The sequence below is a fragment of the Aspergillus oryzae genome, chromosome 3, assembly GCF_000184455.2.
Source record: "Aspergillus oryzae RIB40 DNA, chromosome 3".
Lineage (NCBI taxonomy): Eukaryota > Fungi > Ascomycota > Eurotiomycetes > Eurotiales > Aspergillaceae > Aspergillus > Aspergillus oryzae.
In genome coordinates this window covers 421,033-440,337 of record NC_036437.1, presented here as the reverse complement: position 1 = coordinate 440,337, position 19,305 = coordinate 421,033, and the positions used below count along the sequence as shown (strand labels likewise).

General features: G+C 48.1%; 6 protein-coding genes across 6 annotated transcripts; 2 read left to right on the top strand and 4 right to left on the bottom strand.

Moving 5' to 3' along the window:
• Positions 1 to 486: 486 nt before the first annotated feature.
• On the top strand, positions 487 to 5,532 carry AO090023000173 (putative ubiquitin-specific protease UBP12; the record flags this gene model as incomplete). The annotated part of the gene is made up of 4 exons (XM_023235460.1): positions 487 to 1,843; positions 1,907 to 3,949; positions 4,001 to 4,096; positions 5,522 to 5,532. The coding sequence occupies 4 exons, from the start codon at positions 487 to 489 to the stop codon at positions 5,530 to 5,532; spliced, it is 3,507 nt and encodes a 1,168-aa protein (XP_023090478.1).
• A 718-nt stretch (positions 5,533 to 6,250) lies between these two features.
• Positions 6,251 to 6,793, top strand: AO090023000172 (uncharacterized protein; the record flags this gene model as incomplete). The annotated part of the gene is made up of 1 exon (XM_001820696.1): positions 6,251 to 6,793. One exon carries the CDS (start codon positions 6,251 to 6,253, stop codon positions 6,791 to 6,793), a length of 543 nt encoding a protein of 180 aa, XP_001820748.1.
• A 3,099-nt stretch (positions 6,794 to 9,892) lies between these two features.
• On the bottom strand, positions 9,893 to 11,805 carry AO090023000169 (uncharacterized protein; the record flags this gene model as incomplete). Its single annotated transcript, XM_023235459.1, has 5 exons — positions 9,893 to 10,405; positions 10,457 to 10,656; positions 10,716 to 11,273; positions 11,637 to 11,726; positions 11,790 to 11,805. The coding sequence occupies 5 exons, from the start codon at positions 11,803 to 11,805 to the stop codon at positions 9,893 to 9,895; spliced, it is 1,377 nt and encodes a 458-aa protein (XP_023090477.1).
• A 664-nt stretch (positions 11,806 to 12,469) lies between these two features.
• On the bottom strand, positions 12,470 to 14,558 carry AO090023000168 (MDR family MFS transporter; the record flags this gene model as incomplete). Its single annotated transcript, XM_023235457.1, has 8 exons — positions 12,470 to 12,862; positions 12,926 to 13,086; positions 13,146 to 13,652; positions 13,719 to 13,790; positions 13,841 to 14,039; positions 14,089 to 14,140; positions 14,215 to 14,291; positions 14,358 to 14,558. 8 exons carry the CDS (start codon positions 14,556 to 14,558, stop codon positions 12,470 to 12,472), a joined length of 1,662 nt encoding a protein of 553 aa, XP_023090476.1.
• A 1,646-nt stretch (positions 14,559 to 16,204) lies between these two features.
• On the bottom strand, positions 16,205 to 16,901 carry AO090023000167 (uncharacterized protein; the record flags this gene model as incomplete). The annotated part of the gene is made up of 2 exons (XM_001820693.3): positions 16,205 to 16,739; positions 16,795 to 16,901. The coding sequence occupies 2 exons, from the start codon at positions 16,899 to 16,901 to the stop codon at positions 16,205 to 16,207; spliced, it is 642 nt and encodes a 213-aa protein (XP_001820745.3).
• Positions 16,902 to 17,370: 469 nt separating this feature from the next.
• On the bottom strand, positions 17,371 to 18,450 carry AO090023000166 (elongation of very long chain fatty acids protein; the record flags this gene model as incomplete). The annotated part of the gene is made up of 2 exons (XM_023235456.1): positions 17,371 to 17,775; positions 17,815 to 18,450. The coding sequence occupies 2 exons, from the start codon at positions 18,448 to 18,450 to the stop codon at positions 17,371 to 17,373; spliced, it is 1,041 nt and encodes a 346-aa protein (XP_023090475.1).
• Positions 18,451 to 19,305: the final 855 nt, after the last annotated feature.

Here is a 19,305-nt window from a genome sequence, read left to right as displayed (position 1 = left end):
GTGTTACCTCGAGCTGCCACGAGACGTGCGCAGCTCTCCGTCACGACGTCTTCCACAAAGCGCCGTAAGGTAGCAGAGCCTCGCAGACCAGGAACCCTTCCGGGTTTGTCGTTTGCCTCGCAGGCCGGAAGACGTCACGGACACCACAACTCCGATACAACCTCCACGTCCTCGCCACCAAACCCTCGTCTGTCCTCCGATCCTAGTGCGACCCAACGCCAAGGCTCTTCCTCTCCTCCGCAACGTTATATCCCCGCCCATTTGCAGGAGGAAGTGCTTGGGACCAGTTCTACCCCGGATTTCGCTGGTAGCCCCGTCGACCTCCCTTCCGCTGCTTGCGCTGGACTCTCCCTCGCCAGCGATCCGCCCACAGATATGCCTGGCTCCGATCAGCGAGATGGTAGTGCTTCGCCCGCTGGGCGTGACACCCGCTCATCCTCCCCCGGTGTGAAGCGGGCGGCTCCCGACGCCGAACAAGATGTGGAAATGGATTTGGCTCCGACCGGGAAGGAGTCCCAGTCGGATAAAATGGATACAACCGGAACGGAGGACGACGATTCTACTACGAACGATGTTTCCGGATCTGACAACGTCTATCCCACCCCTTCCAGCATGTCAACTTACACCGCCCCTACTGCGACCAGGGCCCATTCCAAGGCCCAGCCTTCTACCACATCTGAGCGACCCTCCTACGATGACCAGGTCGCGAAAGTAACGTGTTTCATGATGCAACCCCTCAAGGAAGGACAGAAGGGGTATGTGGTGTCAATGGCATGGCTAAAGCGGGTGCTCTCTAGGAGCTCAACGCATGCAGACAAAACGGACAAGACTGCCACAGAAGGAGAGGTTGGTCCGGTGGACAACTCTGACTTGGTTCTAGTTACCGATCCTGCGAATGCGTCCTTCAAGGACGAAAAGGGAGAGCCCTTCGTACCCTTACGCCCAGGCTTGCAGATGAGCGAAGACTTCGAGATTGTTCCTCAAGAAGGATGGGATCTGATTATGCAATGGTACGGCTTGGCGGACCAGTCACCAGCCATTGTTCGCTACGCCCATAACACCAGCATTGGCGGGGAGTCCGAGAATATCCAGTATGAGATTAATCCGCCAATTTTCACGATCCTGAAACTGTCCAGCCTGTCCGGGGGCACTACCCCTCAGTCCCTGAAGGAGAAAAACATGAAGCCCGTACGGATTTTAGCTAGCAGGCATTCTAACTTCCAGAAGTGGCTGAAGGAAGCTAAAACACTGGCCAACATCGATATGTCAACCAAGGTCCGTGTGTGGAGAATCTTGGGCGGTTTGGGCAGTGCGACAGCATCCGCCGCAATGACCCCAGCTGCATCGCGAAGCGCTTCACCGGCGCCTGCAGCCTCAATTGTCGCTAACGCCGGTAACAATCTCGTGATCGATCTTAATACGTTCCTCTCGCTTTCTGAGGGTGCCCAACGGGAGTTGTTTGAGGACGCTAAAGATCAGACCGCCAACCCAAATTACAACGGTCGGATGACGTTGGATCTTGCTGGACTCGGCGGCAGCGATGTCGTGGTGCTCGAGGAACGTATACCTGGTGGGGAGTGGGTCTCTGAGGCGTCCAAGCAGACACTTAATCGCCTTGGTGTTCCCTCGGGTAGTCTCAAGAATGGCGCTTCGTCTAAGCTGAAGAACAAGAGCCCTACCGCCAGTGGCCGATCGTCTCCGGTACCAGAGCCAGTTAGGGGACGACGGAAAGACGGGAAGCCTCGCGGCTGCACGGGTCTAAGCAATCTTGGAAATACGTGCTACATGAACTCTGCCCTGCAGTGCGTACGAAGCGTTGAGGAGCTGACCTATTACTTCCTAAGTATGTATTCATCGTCACCTATAGCATTCCACACGGACTATTACTGACAACCATGGCCCGTAGATGATGTGTATAAGCAGGATCTCAACCCTAGCAACCCGCTGGCTCACAATGGTGATGTAGCGAAGGCGTATGCCAATTTGCTACGTATGATCTATGACGAGGCAGGCCAGTCCTCCTTTGCTCCCAGGCAGCTGAAACATACTATTGGTCGCTATGGCCCAGCATTCTCTGGGTATGGCCAGCAGGACTCTCAAGAATTCCTGCTCTTCCTTCTGGACGGGCTCCAGGAGGATCTGAACAGGATCCTCAAGAAACCCTACATCGAGAAGCCCGACTCCACAGACGAAATGGTTCATGACAAGGCTGCACTTACCGAGTTCGCGGACAAATGTTGGGATATTTACAAAGCTCGCAACGATTCCGTCATTACGGACCTCTTCGCTGGCATGTACAAGTCGACTCTTGTTTGCCCTGCCTGCGACAAGGTCAGCATCATCTTCGACCCATTCAACAATCTCACCCTCCAACTCCCCATCGAGAATCTCTGGGGTAAAGAGGTATTCTACTTCGGTCTACAAAAGAAACCAGTTCGGTTTGATGTAGAAATCGACAAGAATTCTAGTGTCAAATCCTTGAAGGAACTAGTTGCTAAGAAGCAAGGCACCGACCCTGAACGCCTGATCATGGCCGAGATCTTCAAGCGCAAGTTCTACAGAATGTTTGATAACACAAGCTTCATCGCTGAGTGCCAAATTTCTGGAAATGATGAGATTGCTTTTTTTGAAGTCGAGTCCGTGCCGACTAATTACAACCCGGACAAGCCTCAGAAGAGTTACTTTTCCTTCAGCAGGTCGGATCAGGAGGAGATCCCAAGTATTGACTCTCCTAAGGCTGATCGCATTTTGGTGCCCATTTTCAACCGTGTGGAACGGTCAAAGTCAAAGCGGGACCTTTTTGGTGTGCCCTCGTACATCGTTGTCACTCGGGAGGAGGCTTATGACTTCGATGCCATCTATGGTAAGGTGCTTGGTAGGGCGGCCACGATGACCACCCGTGACTTCCTGAATGAGGAAGTTCTCGGAGAGGAGCAGCAAGAGGCGACACAGGAAGATTCGGATACTGTTGTTATGAACGATGACGACGCCCAGTCCGCCGATTCCAAGATCAAGACATCTTCCGTGGACGGCGAAGATGGTATGGTAGATGTGTCCATGCGCGATGCAGACTCCGCCTCCCAGAATGGTGCTCCTCTCTCTGGAAGCTCGATTCCAGCTCGCTTCCGAGACCTGTTCGAATTGAAGATCATGAAGGGTAACGAGCCAGTGCCTCTCGGTTGGTCTTCGGTGGAAGACAATAAAGAGTACCCCAAGATGTCGTTCCGTATAAAGACAAAGCCAGTCACTCCACCAGAGGAGTCTGACGAGACATCCGACCCGGCAGATTCAAAGGCTGCTGAGAGTGGATCAGCTTCAGGTAGTGATGCCGATAACTCTGCAGAAGTCTCTCGCACCCCGGCTCCAGTTGCTAGAGTTCAGATTCGGCCCCTGGTTCGACCAGGAGAGGGACTTGTTGTGGACTGGAATGAAGATGTGTACGACGCTCTTTTTGGCGGTAGTAAGAAAGACCGTGATCCCCTCCGCGGTATCCCAACATGGCAGGACGTTGAGCGGGTGAATGACCCCGAACTGAATAAGCGCCGTCAACTCCGCCAAACTCGCAAGAAGAGGGGTGTCAGCCTTGAGGAGTGTCTGGACGAATTCAACAAGGAGGAAATACTTTCCGAAAATGATGCTTGGTACTGTCCACGCTGCAAGGAGCACCGCCGAGCTAGCAAGAAGTTCCAACTATGGAGGACACCTGATATCCTCGTCATGCACCTCAAGAGATTCAGTGCCAGCCGCGGTTTCCGGGATAAGTTGGATGTGCTCGTTGACTTCCCTGTGGAAGGCCTCGATATGAGTGGCAGAGTGGAAGCTCCGGAAGAGGGTAAGAGCTTGGTCTATGACCTTTTCGCGGTTGACAACCACTACGGTGGTCTTGGTGGTGGTCACTATACTGCATATGCCAAGAACTTTTTTACTGGCCAGTGGAACGAGTACAATGGTATGTCCCTGGCACCAACACGCATAATAGTATCATGACTGACGTACGTAGACTCAAGTGTCTCACGACCTATTGACCCCCAAAGTGTGGTCACCTCGGCTGCCTACCTCCTCTTCTACCGCCGCCGGTCCGATCGTCCGCTCGGTGGTAAGATCCTTGAGGAAATTACCGAGTCATCTACCCGACCTGTGAGTGAGGCTGGTTCGCCGAGCGAATCTCGTGGGCAATCACCGTCGGGGGACGGTCGGCGTCTCGGCGGCTCATCCCGCAATGGGTCGTCGAGCGTCTTAACCGGAGTCGGAGCAGCTCACCAGGAGGGAGATGGTGGTTCGCGAACCGGAACCCAAGCGAAGAACCGGGATGAGACCGCGCCCCCTGGGTACACAAATAGTCCCACTTCTGGGGAAAAGAGCGTTGGTAAAGAACACCGACTGGAAGGTATGAGTTTTGATGAAGCCGAGTTCGGTGATGGAGCGCAATCCGATCCGTTCCGCTTCCCGAGTCCGCCCTCGTGGTCTTTCAACCGAGTCCCGGATGCTCACGGCCGTTCACAGATGACCACAGCGCTACCGGGGTCCACCTCTGATGACGATGACCTGCTCGACGACGATGCTAGCAACCAGGCAGTTGGTGGAGGAGACTTCAGCGATTCGGACCTACGGCTGGCCTCTTTAGCGGACAGCCCCGGAGGTCACGGAGCGGTATACCCGGGGACCCCGATGGAGGAGACACCAATTCAGGATATCCCTCCTCCATTGGATGCAGATGACGACGACGACGAGCTACCCGTAGTGGAGCTACGAGTGAACGAGGAAGACCGGATAGTGCCTGAGTAGACAGGCAGATTCTGTTTTGGAAACGCGACATGAACGATACTGGTAATCTGGTCGCTTTGTCGGCGACATCAAGATGCTCCCTGTGTGGCTGATGATCTCAATGAAGGAGTCTGTGGTCTTATTATAATTACACTTTATTTTCGTTTTCGTTTTTGAAGAGTTCCCTATGCACGCCCCCTGTATAGGGATTACGTTTTCCATAGCTCGGAGGTGGCATCTTCGGTGGGTTTGTTGCATATTGTGAAGAGAATATGGACGGCGGGATCAAGCTGTCCTTGCATTTACATTTTGTTTTTTTGGGGAGGACTTCTTTTCGGGCCTCCACACCGCTCTAAAAGCATTTCTTTTGCTGGTCATGGTAGAGCAGCCCGGCTGCATTGCATGAAGAAATGTACTCGTTTTCTTCGCCATCTACGTGATGTACCAACGATATCGTAGTAATAATACAGTAGACTTTTGATATATGTGTCTACTTCAGGGGACATGAGACCAAAGACGTAATCATGTATATTACTTATTGACGGTTAGGGCAGTGCGCCAAGCGAAGCAAGTGATGATGTCCGAGGCTCTTATCAGATGTTGCAGTTCCGATGACTTGGGCCAGTCATCTGATGTCCACTTAACCCTGTGACGTCAATAGACATTTCAGCGCATTAAATGTAGACCTGAGCCATTTCGCCTTCATCGAAATGGTTGTTGTGAATTCTGATGCGTGGACTGTCTGGATGATCCGCAGGATTACTGTGACATATACTCCGGATCTGGTACCTTGAGCCTGACTCAGGTAGGCGGATCTAGTAATCAGTTGAGTGTGTATTGGCGCCATGCGTGGTGCATCTGTCGTGCATCTGTCGACCTGGAACAACTTGAAAGAATCGATAGACTAAGGTGTGAGCGATATTGCGTGATTCAATTGCTCTAACATGGTTTCAATGACCAGACTGAGTAATAGTTGACTTGGAATCAACTATTCCTTAACGAGTTGTTCATAACTCGAATTCTATTAATTTGCTCAAGTTCTAGAGTAGAATACATAACCTGCTTACGATCTACTACTGTTTAAAACCGCAGGGCAGGTGAGAAAGGTAATTCGCAAGCAATATCTTCTTTATCATCTGAGGTGGTCAGGTACCTGAGGCATACAGAGTACACCAACTATAAAAAAAGTCCACTTCCTGCCTACATTAGGTTACTTTGTCATTGACAACACTAAGAAGATTGGCTGCAAGTGAATAAATAAGCCCCAATTCAATTCGACTCAGATTTATAAGTTACCCAAAATTTGAGTAACCCCGACTGGTCACCCTTTCCTTCCTTCCCTGTGGCTCTGCACCTGACCTTCCATCCTTGTCGTGTATAGAAAAGCAACAACATCCACAAAACCAGTATCACCAACCCCACAGCAAGAACACCAACCGCAATCAACAACCCACAATCAGAAATCCAATTCCTCTCATCAAAAAAAATGAATCCATTCAAAACGCCCCCTCAATTGAACCCACACCCCAAATTCCTCACACCAACTCCTTTCAAACCAAAAGGACCAACCGTCTCCCCTCCCACAACCCCCGAAACGCACAGAGACAACCTCAGCGACATTCTCAGCGACAGTGACATCAGCATCCTCGACCTCGGTCCAAGCCTCTCCGCCCGCAACACCTCTTGCTACCAAGCACCCAGCACAACCAACACAACTCTCGCCCGAGACACGAAGCAAACCTCCTACCTCACCGCACCGACTACTGGGCATGGACACGGTCCAATCATGGCCCAAGACATGAATACTCGACATACTCCCACATCCCCGTCACTGAAAGATACAACACAGGGAGCGGATATCACGCCCAAGAAACTCAAGATGAGGACCGGGTCTGTGAGGGGTGCTTTGAGGACTTTTTCGTCGCCGCTTTTGTCGCCATTGCGAAGTGGTACTGGGAAGGTTGGGAGGCCGGGAGTTAATCGGGCGAAGACTTCGTTCAGAGGTGTTGGGGGTGCTTTGGAGCGTTGAGTTGGGGAGTGCGTCTTTGTTCGGATTGGAGGGTTTGCGGGATGGATGGGTTGATATTGGGAATGGGCGTTTGGGTGTTAAGTACTATTGTGGTGGGGTCTTGAGGCGTTGGTCGTCTATTCACTGAACCTTTGCTACTATTTTGCGTTTTTTAAGTGGCTTGTTTCGATATTGGTGGAGGTTGCTGATGGACCGCGTTAGGGGAGTTGGGGTATGGGCAGTTGATGCATAGGCGCATTTGAATATTGATGCCACAGGTTGGGATAAGATACCAAAGTGGACTTTCGTAGGAATAAGGTTTATCGTCAAGTCGAGGAATTGTTCCATGTTTTATATCCACTAATTGGATGTGCGTACCAAAGATCAAGCGTTGGTTTGGGAGTTTCTACGGGGTATTTGCAGTGTCATCGGGTAATTATTAACAACCTCAGTCTTGATTATTGAAATACTTCAATTGTTTAGAGCTTATATAGAGTTAGAGGAAGTGATCCCGTCAAGGCGTACGAGTAAGATGCGTCCAAGTCTATAAAGAGTGGAATTTGCTTTGTGTAAAAACTTACAATAGTACCCTCTTGGAACTATGTCTCCCAAGAGAACAAGAACAGTAATGAGGGGTACTAATTCAGCAGAAATGTTAATGGCCACCATGCTTGACACAATAGGTACAAGAGGGTGCTTGAGGAGCTCAATGATAGTATGCAAGGTTGTGGGAACTCCAGAAGGGGTTGCCATGATTAGAATAGTCGGTCTGGGGCTCCCAATATTGCAATCCCGAAACCATTACTTCTGGAAGGATATAACCAAGATGAGTCAAAAGTACAAGGACTGTCGGTCTGGAGTACTGTACACAGCTATATCCACATTATCTCGGGCTGCAGATTTGGGCAGAAAGGAAAGGTTCGGCTCGAGTGTTAAACACTAAGTAAAGATTCGTAGAGCGGAAGAATGATATAATTATACGTAGTACTAGAGTGGAACGTGTTCCCTTACTTCATTATCGAGACCCTTGGATGTTGTTGAGAATTGATCACTCTGCAAAGAAAAAATTAGAGGATATATTGTCATCTGATCGTCAAACATAGTGATCGCATATTTTCAAGCCTTGAACGCCACGTTAGCATGTCGGTAACGGTTTGCTCTGATATCATTGATTTTGATGAGTTAATCCCCAGAGGTGTCGATAATGATCGTGAAGGTATCAATTTTCCTATAGATTGTGTCATTCCATAATCAACAATACTGACAACTCAGGGAAGACCTGGATGTGGCAAGTCTCATTCCCTGGATATTCCAACAGACTGGTATTGAAATTGTGGAAGATGACTGTACCATGGAATGGCCACAAGAAGAAATGAACTTCAGAGATCTATTCTTCTGGCTCAGTTCCTACTACTATGAGGTATATGAGCGTGAGGTAGGGATTACAAATGCTTTAAAAGCATGTGAGACAATCAGTCTACCGATAGGGAATTGGAAGCAGCCTGAGCGAGAAGATTTCAGGTTCTTCATACGCACACAGGGTTGGATGAAGAATATGCTGATGCACACTATTTACAATAACCTTGATGGTATACGTGAGGAGAGACCTAGAATTATGTGAGTTGCGAGTCTCCATAACTTTGACATCGGCATTCTAACGATTCCAAAGATTTGAACCGCAACTGAAGCAGAAATATATCATCGGTGGAAAGCGATTCACCTCTAAATCAGAGGGTGCTGCGATGGTGAGGCTTCAAGAAGGCCTTGTGCCAATCATCTCCTATACTGGAGTGAGTCCTATGTCTAGACTGCTATCGTCAGGTTTCTGATTTGCCAACTGGTTCGAGGGGATGACTTGGGATTAATTTCTTATGGAAACCCTAAGCATAATGCTAGGACAGCTTGCTAAAACCACCTCCATACAAAATGGTAATACAGGAGTTCTGGGCTAGGAAGTTTACGTGGTGGGATTCTGTGGGCGCTATGTTCATGTTGTCCGTGGGCTTTTTCCGGCCGATACAATCGCTAGGGTACATTCACAGGGATGTTCCAAGGATGAGGCGTTTGATTTAAAATTCACTCGAGGCTACGACTTGTACTCAAAGAAAGATTGGCTGGAAGCTACACGTGTTCTGACACGGCTTTACAGATACTTCCTAAGTGGGAATGCAAAGGCTGGTGCTATACAGGCCTACCTACAAAGGGCCGCAAATACTAAGAATAATGGACCTTAAATGTTTTAGCACGTTATGTGCTTCTCCTGCGGCTGTGAGACTAGTCTTCACGGTTTAATTGTGGGCATTTGTCTTTCTGTTCCCGTGGTGGTTCATTTTAGTTTTTCACATGGCGTAGCCCACAAACATACTTGGAGTTGTTGGCGCTCTCATCTGTTAAAAGGATTTGGATTTCGATCATTTTTCTGCCTGTATAAATGACAACTATGAGCATTGTATCTTCGCACGCTGCTTGCTCCGTTGTGTCAGGGATCCATATCACTACTTGACTGCCATCAACGACATTGTCGTTATCCATTCGTTAATCTTTTATAACACCACAAAGTCAAAACTCTCTTAAGAGGACCGTCACATATGGCTAATAGGACATTGTTATTGGCCGCGTGAAGTGGAAATCATGCCATTATTCTGAAGTCAATTCAACAACCTTGAAAAAATTCTTTAGGATTAAGATTTGACAATTTTTGATATTAAATAGTACTACTTCGCGCTAAAGTCTTAGAAAACGTTTCAATACTAGAAAACAAAGCCGAAAATATATCTTTAGTATTCATCTATAAAGATTTATGTTATTTTGATATCTCTATACTGAACCTTCCGTTATTCTTTGTAGCTTCTAAAAAGGTGGATATCTTCTTTGGGGTAACATTAATAGTGTTGGAATCCCCGTTGCTGCAAGACTTGGAGATAGAGATGCTATTTATCAGTGTCATAGATGCAGGGAAACATAGAGAGTTTTACCCCGGGATAAGATTTAGAACAAGGTTATAACTTATCAAGGGTACTGGTAGGATTGTCACTTTACTTAGTCAGAGATGTTTATTAGTACCTACTTATCATTCCACCGTCCTTAGCGTGGGCATAGTATATACAGTTTTGTTGACGCTCAAAGTTTAGCTTGGAGATGTGGTCCCGATATTATGAATCGTGCCCCCACAAGGGCCAAAGCTGCCACGATCAAGGTTGCCCCTGCCCACATCTGCGACGCCAGATAGCCGCCCCCTGTGCGCGCTATCAACGCCCCCGCCACGGATGGGCCGGTCAATGGCCCGACGCTCATGATTGATAGCGCCATGCCGACTCGAGTGCCGATTTTGTCGAGGTCTTTTGTCAGCGAAGGGACAGTGCCGGCGAATAAGTCCATGGCTGCCGCTGATGCCAGCCCATAGAATACCGCAAAGACGTATAGCTCGGCCACAGTATGGACGGCGGCCCAGCAGAACATCAGAATGCCACACAGGGCTACCCAAGGAATTAGACAATTGAGCGGACCGATATAGCGATCGGCCAGATAGCCGAAGGCAGGACAGATGGGAATTCCAAGGGCATTGGTGACAATGATTAAATTGACACCGGCTTCTTCAGAGAGTCCGAGCTCCTCGGTGGCGTACACTTGTATCTAGAATGCGGTCAGCTTGGTTCATCGTCGATCTTGGGTTTGACAGCGAACATAGAAGAAGGCAAAATATAGGGTCCAGTATAACAGAAAGACCCCGAAGATAAAGAGCATATAGGCAGGCTCCTTAAAGGCGCCCCATTCGACCAGTGGTCCTGACTTCCGCGGTGGCAGGCGAGGACGCAGAAGCGCTAGGGTAACTATTACCATGAAGAGGACAACAAATCCCATGCACCGGACAGCCCATGGGAACCCTGCTCATTCATGTACGCGATCAGCTATAGCACGCTTAATGTAACAAAAAACGCCTCACCGATCTTTGGGGTTAGATGCTGAATCATTGCCGGAAAGATCATGCCCCCCGTACTTGTTCCCGTGGCAGCGGCCGTAACAGCAAAGACACGCAGGCGCACAAAGTACGTCGAGATCAATGTAATACTGGGCAACCACATGAGACCCTGACCAATACCAGTGCAGATCCCTTGCGCCAGAAAGATCTGCCAGTATTTCGTAGCCAGACTAGTCATGAAGGTGCCGAGAAGCAGTAGGGCCGCGCCTACTCCTACCACCAGTCTTGCCATTCCAGCGTCTGTTGCACGACCAGATAACGTCGAGATGAAATAAATACAGAAAACCTGGACACCGCCGATCCATGATATATCGGAAGGGGTCTGCGGTATTGTTGATTTATAGTGGTTTCGAAAGACCCCGAAACTGGCGGCATAGCCCCAAGTCAGGGCTACGACGAAGTGACCGGAGACAACCTGAGCCCAGGCGTGAAGTCCACCGTCGGGAGGCGGTAGTACGCCTGAGGTATCGCTGACAGGAGCATTTATCAATTGTGGGTTGTTTTTCTTCTCGCGATTCACAGCTGTTTCGATGTCATTATTTGCCATCTTGGCCGTGGTAAATGAGATAAGATGACCTATGTTTGATGCAGACAGAGGGGAGGGTTATATCAGTATGAGAGAACAAAGAAAGGTTAGTCATCCCACAGGATCCTGAATCCCTGTAACTACGCAATCATGATCTGTAATTTCACTTCGAACAATTGCCGAGAGCCTTATCTCACACTGATCAGAAATTATGTTCACAGAGATTCACCCTCGATTGGTTTTCGTGTGGAATTCCCATCTCCCTTCCTGCCGCAGCAGGCCATAAAGGCCCAAATAGCGAGGTCTGAACCAGCTAGCCACTCCCTTCAACCATATGGCAGGTGAGAAGATGAACAAACTGTCGATCGCCTTGAGCATTATGGCGCCTGATTGCCCCGGTCCATCACTTCCTACGTACGCTGCAACCCCAACTACTTGCAAGATGTTTGCTGCAATTTTCTCTTACCATGACATGCGAACCTCATGTGCGGTTGGTAGAGAACCAAACAAACATTGTGATTTCGACATGGCTGAGGATCAGACTAAGCTTATTTTGAGGCAACAGGTACCCGAAGGGCACAGATACCCCCATCGGCTGATTGGCAAGCCACGAAACATAATGAATCCACATCCATTCAAAATGTCGTCCTGAATGTCCTGTAAGGCGCTCTCGAGAGTAGGCAGCCAGAAATTGTTCTTAGAGCATAGGTATTGATATCAGCATATAGATCACCGTTTGCGGGATATACTTGTCCTTTACCTTGCTGATGCTGATAAGTGGGGTTCCTGACGCGATGAAACCTTCAACGGCCTGCAGGAGCTCCTCAAACTCTACTTCGGTCCATTTGTGAATCCATTCTTCCGGATAATCGACTCTCTGCTGTGGTGTTGGCCCTGTGATCTCACGCGGGAATTCCTCGAAGTGGCGCAATTTGCCATCTATTGGTGGATGCTGACCACTCGTGCGAAGACCATTGGGGAATAGATTGTGGTCCACGGGCATCAGCCGGGAAAGACCTGCCGGTAGGCCGCGGAGGGCTGGCGCTACATTCTAGTCAACAGACATACCAGCAAGTATTATAGTCTCATTGTTTAACGTGATATCCAGGTTGAGTATAGGCCTGAAGGATGTCGGATGAGACAAAAACTAGGTAACTGCTCAAGCATTCTATATAACCAATCTAGTATGTGATCAAGGCTTATCATCGGCCACCTCCCCGCCCACCTTTCCCTTATCCTTCTTCACATTCTTGAGCCCAACCCCCCAGGCAAAGACAAACTGAGCAACAGACAACCCAACACCTAAATAGAATACTCGATCCACACTTTTCGCATACGCCGTCAAAACACCCGGCAAATCCTGCAAAGACACCACATCCCGAAACCCCGTCGCACCAGCGCCAATCACTGTTTCCGGATCCACAGCAGGAGCATGTTGCGGAATCTTCACCCGCAGTGCCTGGGCAAAGATGACCTGTCCAACAGCTAGGAAGATTGCTCCACCCAGAGTTTGGCTACAGGTCATGAGAGCCAGTGCGGTTGAGACTTCGTCTGCTGTTACTTGGTTTTGGATTGCGACCATGGGCTGGTTTCTCTATTAGATACCGGGTGTCTTCTCCATACTTGGATAGTTGGGGAAAGGACTTACTACTTGGGTTGCGGCGCCTCTGCCGAATCCGACTAAGGATTGATAACCAGCCCAGTCAGGGACTGAGGTATCCGGTGTGAGGTTTGATAGGAGGCCGCTGCCGATTGAGTTTAGCATTGCCCCGAAGACTCCCCATGGGAGATAGTAGCCCAGTTTCCCGGCTGTTTGTGACAATTAGCAAAGCTGCTTTTGGATACCTGAGGTATAAGAAGTAACTCACTAAGAACCCCTGATATAACGGCCATGACTAACTGGCACAGTATATTCGGTAGTAGATTGACACCGCTGACTAAAGCCGACTTCCCCCGAACAGACTGGAAGTAGATGGGCAGATAATATGACAGAATCATTGTCATACCGAAAACCATCATGAAGAACATACAACAACATACAACAATCCGGTCACGGAGTAGGTATCCCGGAATCATTGCATCGCGGCCCATGTGGCGCTCCCATGCGATGAAGACTAGCAATGTTGCAATTGTACCGCAGAACAATCCAATTACCGTCACACTGTCCCAGGGGTACTGGTTTCCGCCGTATTGTAGTGCAAGGAGTAATTGGATGCAGGCTGGGGCGAAAAGAACGAAGCCAATCCAGTCGAATTTGTAGAGAAGCATCGACCGGACTACTTGACTGGCTTTTTCTTTGGGCTTCTGTTCCGGAATACGGGCGAATATCAGAAGAGCACCTACTAGGGCGCCGATTGGGAGGTTGATGTAGAAGCCTTTTAATTAGAATATTCTCAGTATATAAACGGCACTCTTGGGAGCAAGGGTTACTCTAGACTCACACCATCGCCATGTCGAAGATGTCGTAAAAGCACCGCCAATTAGCGGTCCAGAAACCAATCCGAGCTGTGCGACTGTACCAGATTAGCGACTGGCATTCCTAATCTGTGGAATTAAAACATACTCCCCATGATGATTCCCATCAGTGTCGGCCTTTTATGCATCGGAACAGCAGCAGCAAGAATGTTCATGGCTCCGTTCAACATCCCCGAGGACCCCATTCCGGCTACCGCACGGCCGATGATCAACATCTTTGAGGAATTGGCAACTCCACAAATTAATGAACCGATTTCAAAAAATGCGAAGAAGGAAAGGAATGTCCACTGCACGTTGGTTAGTATCAAGATAAGAGACAGTTCGGAATCGACTGACCTTCAATTGGAAATAGTTGTAAAATTTTCCCGTGAGGGGTTGAAGAGAGGCACTATCATAGAAAAGACTCACTGCGATTAGTGATAATTGACTTTATTAAAACGAATATTTCCATTCCTACTGTACCTCGCGATTGTATACGCACTTCCATACCAAGCCACGTCGTCGAGGGAATGGAACTGGTTTGTGATCTGGGGAATGGCCTATGGACAACTTAGTCATTATTTCTACGTCGATATGAGTTTTCGTATATAAGTAGTCTGTCATACCGTTGAAACAATCGAGATATCTAACAACATGAGAAAAACGACAAGCGTAGTCCCGCTCACGGCCATGACTAGAGGTACCCCTTCCAACCATTCAGGCTCGTGTTTCTCGGGCACTGCAAGGCTTTCACTGAGCTCATCTTCCGGTTTGGCTTGGGGCTTTAGATGCTCATCGAGGGTGGATGGTTGATTACCGTCGCTCATCTTGGTAGTCGGGTTAGGGCTCGGAGTAGCACTTTGAAAGGAAAGAAATAAGGTGAAGTGATAGCCACTGATGAAGAATTATAATCTGAGAAGTATAGACATAGAGATTGACCGCTACTGTAGGTACTACATTGGTTAAATATCTCTCCATATCTCCTCCGTTGACACGGAGTTGGGGCATTCCCGTACCCGTTCCCGTTCCTGCAGATCCAACTCCGTCGGGGTTCAAACTATGAGGTAGCGGATATGCTGACAAGATGTTGCTTATTTCCGTTTAGCCACCACTTATATATTTCTTTGTATTGTTGGCATAAATGTCTCTTAATTGTCTATAATTCATAGAGATTCTTACTCGGTATGTGATAGTAATTATTAATTCATCATAGATTGAGTCGTTTATCATTCATTCGTTAGATATCTAATTGAACTCTCCCGACCAGTTCAGAAAGCTATCTAAGTCCCACTGATTCATATTGAAATAAGGCAGCCCCAACATGGAATCTATGTCTATGGCTTCCAAATCTGACAATCTTGACACCCATTCACCACGTATCTTCAGCATCATCATGCCCAGCCTACTATACGGATCCTGTGACTCTCCTTCGTTCTGAATGCCTACAACTTGCGCCACTTGTTTCAGTCGATCAGCCAGTTGATCAGTAATAGACACGATATCCAGTGTGCCCCGGACGGTAGCTTGGTCCCATCCAGGGTGATCGAAAGTGGAAAGACGGAAGAGAGTCATAAGGCAGTGTGATGTGTAGATCAGATCTGGTAAGGCAATTGACGTAAGCTCGGCGACGGGAATAGCTACTAATAGATCAAAGAAGGCTTTTAGCGCTTTTAAACATGCGTAGAGGTGATCAAGGTGTAGCGGGTCCGTATATGCTGTGTTTGTTGCTGGTTTGCTGAGGGCTGTCTCGTAGAGGCTGACCTCTGTATGAATGAGATGAAAGAGGATGGACCCTATGACCAGGGTCAAATGAGTATACATTAAAACAAATACTAGGATAATCTTACTATTTTCAGCCAGATTGACAGGGATCTTAGATTTCAAGGTTTGTAACTGTGTCTGCATAGCTTTCATGTGAAACGATGCCGGTGCTCGGGAAGCGGTATCAATATCATAGAGATTCTGACTCCAAGGCCCTTGTGAGATGAAATCTGCAAGCAATCGTGACCGTGTAATTTGCACAAGCACAGTGTCATTAGGTGACTCGTCACTTTCGGCGAGGGTAGTGAGGCATTCTTCCATATGAGGCGTCCATCGGAGCGGATCCATCCGCCCCAAGAACTGTGCTATTCTATTATCCGTGACAGTCAGCGAAGTGAATCAGTCATCGCGAGCTTGGATCAGTCCAGGCTTACAACGAACTGAGGACGTAACAACCAAGCACGGCTCGCCGTTCATTCATTGTTCGCTTGGTGGAAAGCGACGCCTTTAGATGTGGCAGATGGCCGACTGCATTGCAATTTGAGGTCGCCATACATATATCCGGAGGAGCTGGCTTGTTGAGACCGAGCTCGAAGACCAATCCAATCGCCATCTGTGTATAGATGCACAGCGAAGACTTCTGCGGCTGAGTCAGGTATGTGATCCTATCACAATGTGAGCAGCTAACTAATTCTGGCATAGAAGGGTCAATTTACCAGGTAAGATACATCAAGACTCCCTGTAGAAGGTCCAGGTTCTTTGCGCAATCCACAAGCAGTCTCTTCGCTGCTACTTCACGAATACTCATGCAAAGTTCAGACTGGCGGGACGGGTGTTTGCATTGGATGGTAGCAATACAGCGCCACAGAAATGGCGACTGTTGTTTAAAATCTTTTGCAGACATAGTGTCTGGGATATGAACAACTGGGAAGACCGGGAGCTTTTCTGTACGGAAAGAAGCTAGACAAGCTTCTTCTTCCGAGCCTTGGTCTAGACCTGGCCCTGACATCACAGTCCCTAGCAATCCTGAATCGCTATAGGGGGGCTCGGTCCCAGAAGTGACGATGTTTGTGTTCATGTCCCTCACCGAATCAGACAGCGGCTGGGGCTGGGGCTGTGACTGCCCCGCCGATGCCAATAGAGTCATCAACCCGTCTAGCTTGTGCTCCAGCTGCACTCTCTTCGAAAGAGGTTTAAGCTTTCGCTGCCGGACTGGCTGGATGCATTTCTTATTCAAGCGGTGACACCTATCCCAGTTTAGAGTGCTGTACGGATCAAGCAATGAAATGCGTAGGAACGAACCTCTCACAACTGCTTCCACCAGCCCGAGGAATACATTTACATTTTGCGCGGGCGCAGGTAGCACAGGCACGCCCATAAGGACCAAGCTCGCGATGACCAGTGGTCATGATTGAATGACGTTAAAAGTCGTACAGTGAAGAAACGGGGTTGGGCGCGAAAGGGAAAAGAAGCCGCCCGAGGAACGGCATTCGGAGTCGGAGGGATCCAAATGTCCGGCACAACTACTGCTCTAGGCTGAGATACCAATATTCCTAGGCAACGGCTTACTAGCAGGGAAACTAGATCCTACAATTACTAAGCTTACCTCTCAGCATCGATACTTGGAGTTAACCAAAAAATGACAGTCACAATTCAGTAACAAACTATAGAGGAATATCAAGGCTTCCTCACTTTAATCCGAATGCATCGATCGTACACTTGGGATCATGAGTTGTAGGAATAATAGTTAAGCATCGGCTCAGAGAGAAATCAATAAATCAGCTTGTGCAATCTTGGCGACTCAACACCATTTTGTTGAACACGTACATGGTCGTTTTCAATACTGAGGTGACGAAGGAGCTTAGGGGCAAGTATAGCCTAAAGAGCCTCTTTCTTTCCAGCTTGAAGATAAGTAGACCGAAAAAACTGTAGAAACATCCATGTCAAAGAAAGAATGAAAAGAATCTCAAGCCATGTCACAGAGGTATGGCTTGCCTTGTTCATACAACTGACTGTTCGTGTGTTGCAATAGGACTGTCCGTTAAGTCCAGCATCTCTAGATGCCGGTGCGTCCAAAGAATCTCCCATTTTCCTGTAATCATTGTAACGAGTGTAGTCCGCAGGAACATCATAATAGACAAAGAGGTAGCTTGGGCACACAATAAGCTCAATGAAAAACTGCACGATTTGGATAGAGGTTATTGCTGCCTTAGCTGATCGAGGCACTGCCACATGAATGGACACCAATGCGAAATAGGTATACTGCAACTTTTGGTCAGTATCCTACCCCTGCGGGCTCTGGTAGATTCTATTGGAGCTTACCATAAGCGCATGGACACCAGCATTAAATGAAAAAAGCATTAATGCAGGCGGGTATTCAAATCGGATTGACGCCCATGCGACGAGAATTACACCTGCATGGTGGTAAATCTGGAGTAGCGAAGCCTGTCTTCCTTTTGCAAGAATGATAACAGTATCGAGAACCTCGTAAAACTTTGATATGTAAGATGCCCAGCCCACAAAAACGAACTCCTGAATTGTTTCCTGATGAGGTAGAATCTGCCCACCTCGACAGAAGAGGTCTGCCACCAGAACTGTGTAGAATGCATCATGTCTTTTGGGCCATGCGTTCCTGAATGTCCGAACAACCCTGAAAAACATCCAGGCTGAACAAAGAGCTAGAGGGACATCATGTACGATAACCGCATGTCGGAACCACCTGGTATGGTTTATCGCCCATGGTTGTCCGTGTCTCCTTCTGTTTATGCCATTCAGAAATAGGACAACAGTTGTATACAGAAAAATAGCAATGAGGGAGAACTCTGGGTGCAAGGTGATGCTGTAAATTGCAGGTGATATGCCGAGCTTTGCCAATTGGCGAGTTGGAATAGTCGGCTTTGTTTGAGCCTGATCAAGCATGAAGAGTGATGATGGCGGAAAGCCAAAGTGTACTGACATCTCATAAGCAGGCTATTTAGAATGCAACGAACAAAGCGATATGCCTGAAGAGCAGAGGGGGAATAATGAAACTAGATAAATAAGCACAAGTGCAGAAGCATGTCGTTGAACTGGAGAGTTTAGTCACTAGCTATCTCTAGTCACTTCAGTCATGCTTGTTTATGGAAAGGGCTCTCGTACATAATGGCCAACCATTTCTATTATTGAGGTAGAAAAAGAGATCGGATGAATAGCCAAGTTTTTCTCTCCATTTCCTTGCGCCATTCCTACCTTGTGCATCGGATTGTGCCGTTCCTGCTACAACGCACATGCTCATTAGTCGAAAGAGTTACTCGGTCTTGGATTCGACCTAGTCGGAGCTATATTGACATTCTTAAAGTTAGAGTAATTAAGCTGGTTGGTTTAATGCTGCAGCAGATAGCCACGTCCTTGACTACTCAGCAGTACGATGGGTACCAATCGACACAGAAAAGCCTTTTCTGTGGACTTGCGCCTTGATCATGTGGTGATTTGTATAACGTCCGACAAGTACACATAGTGGGCAAATGTTAAAGCATACTGTGCTGGACCTCTATCATGAATGTTATCATCAACCTGGGCTCCGTCAGCCTTATCCAATATCAGCGAAAATACATTCATTTTTCCCACTTGACTTTGCGGCGACGGACAGCTGAATAGAATCGGACAATAAAAGAACATGGTTTAACATTCTTCTCTAAGCATGCACAGCGATCCGTGTCATATAAAAAATGTACTTCTCATAATACCAACCTCACATTAATAAAACTGGAAAACGACTACTTTGTGTACGACAAGATATTCTAGCTTGAATACAAATAAATAATCCCTTGTGTA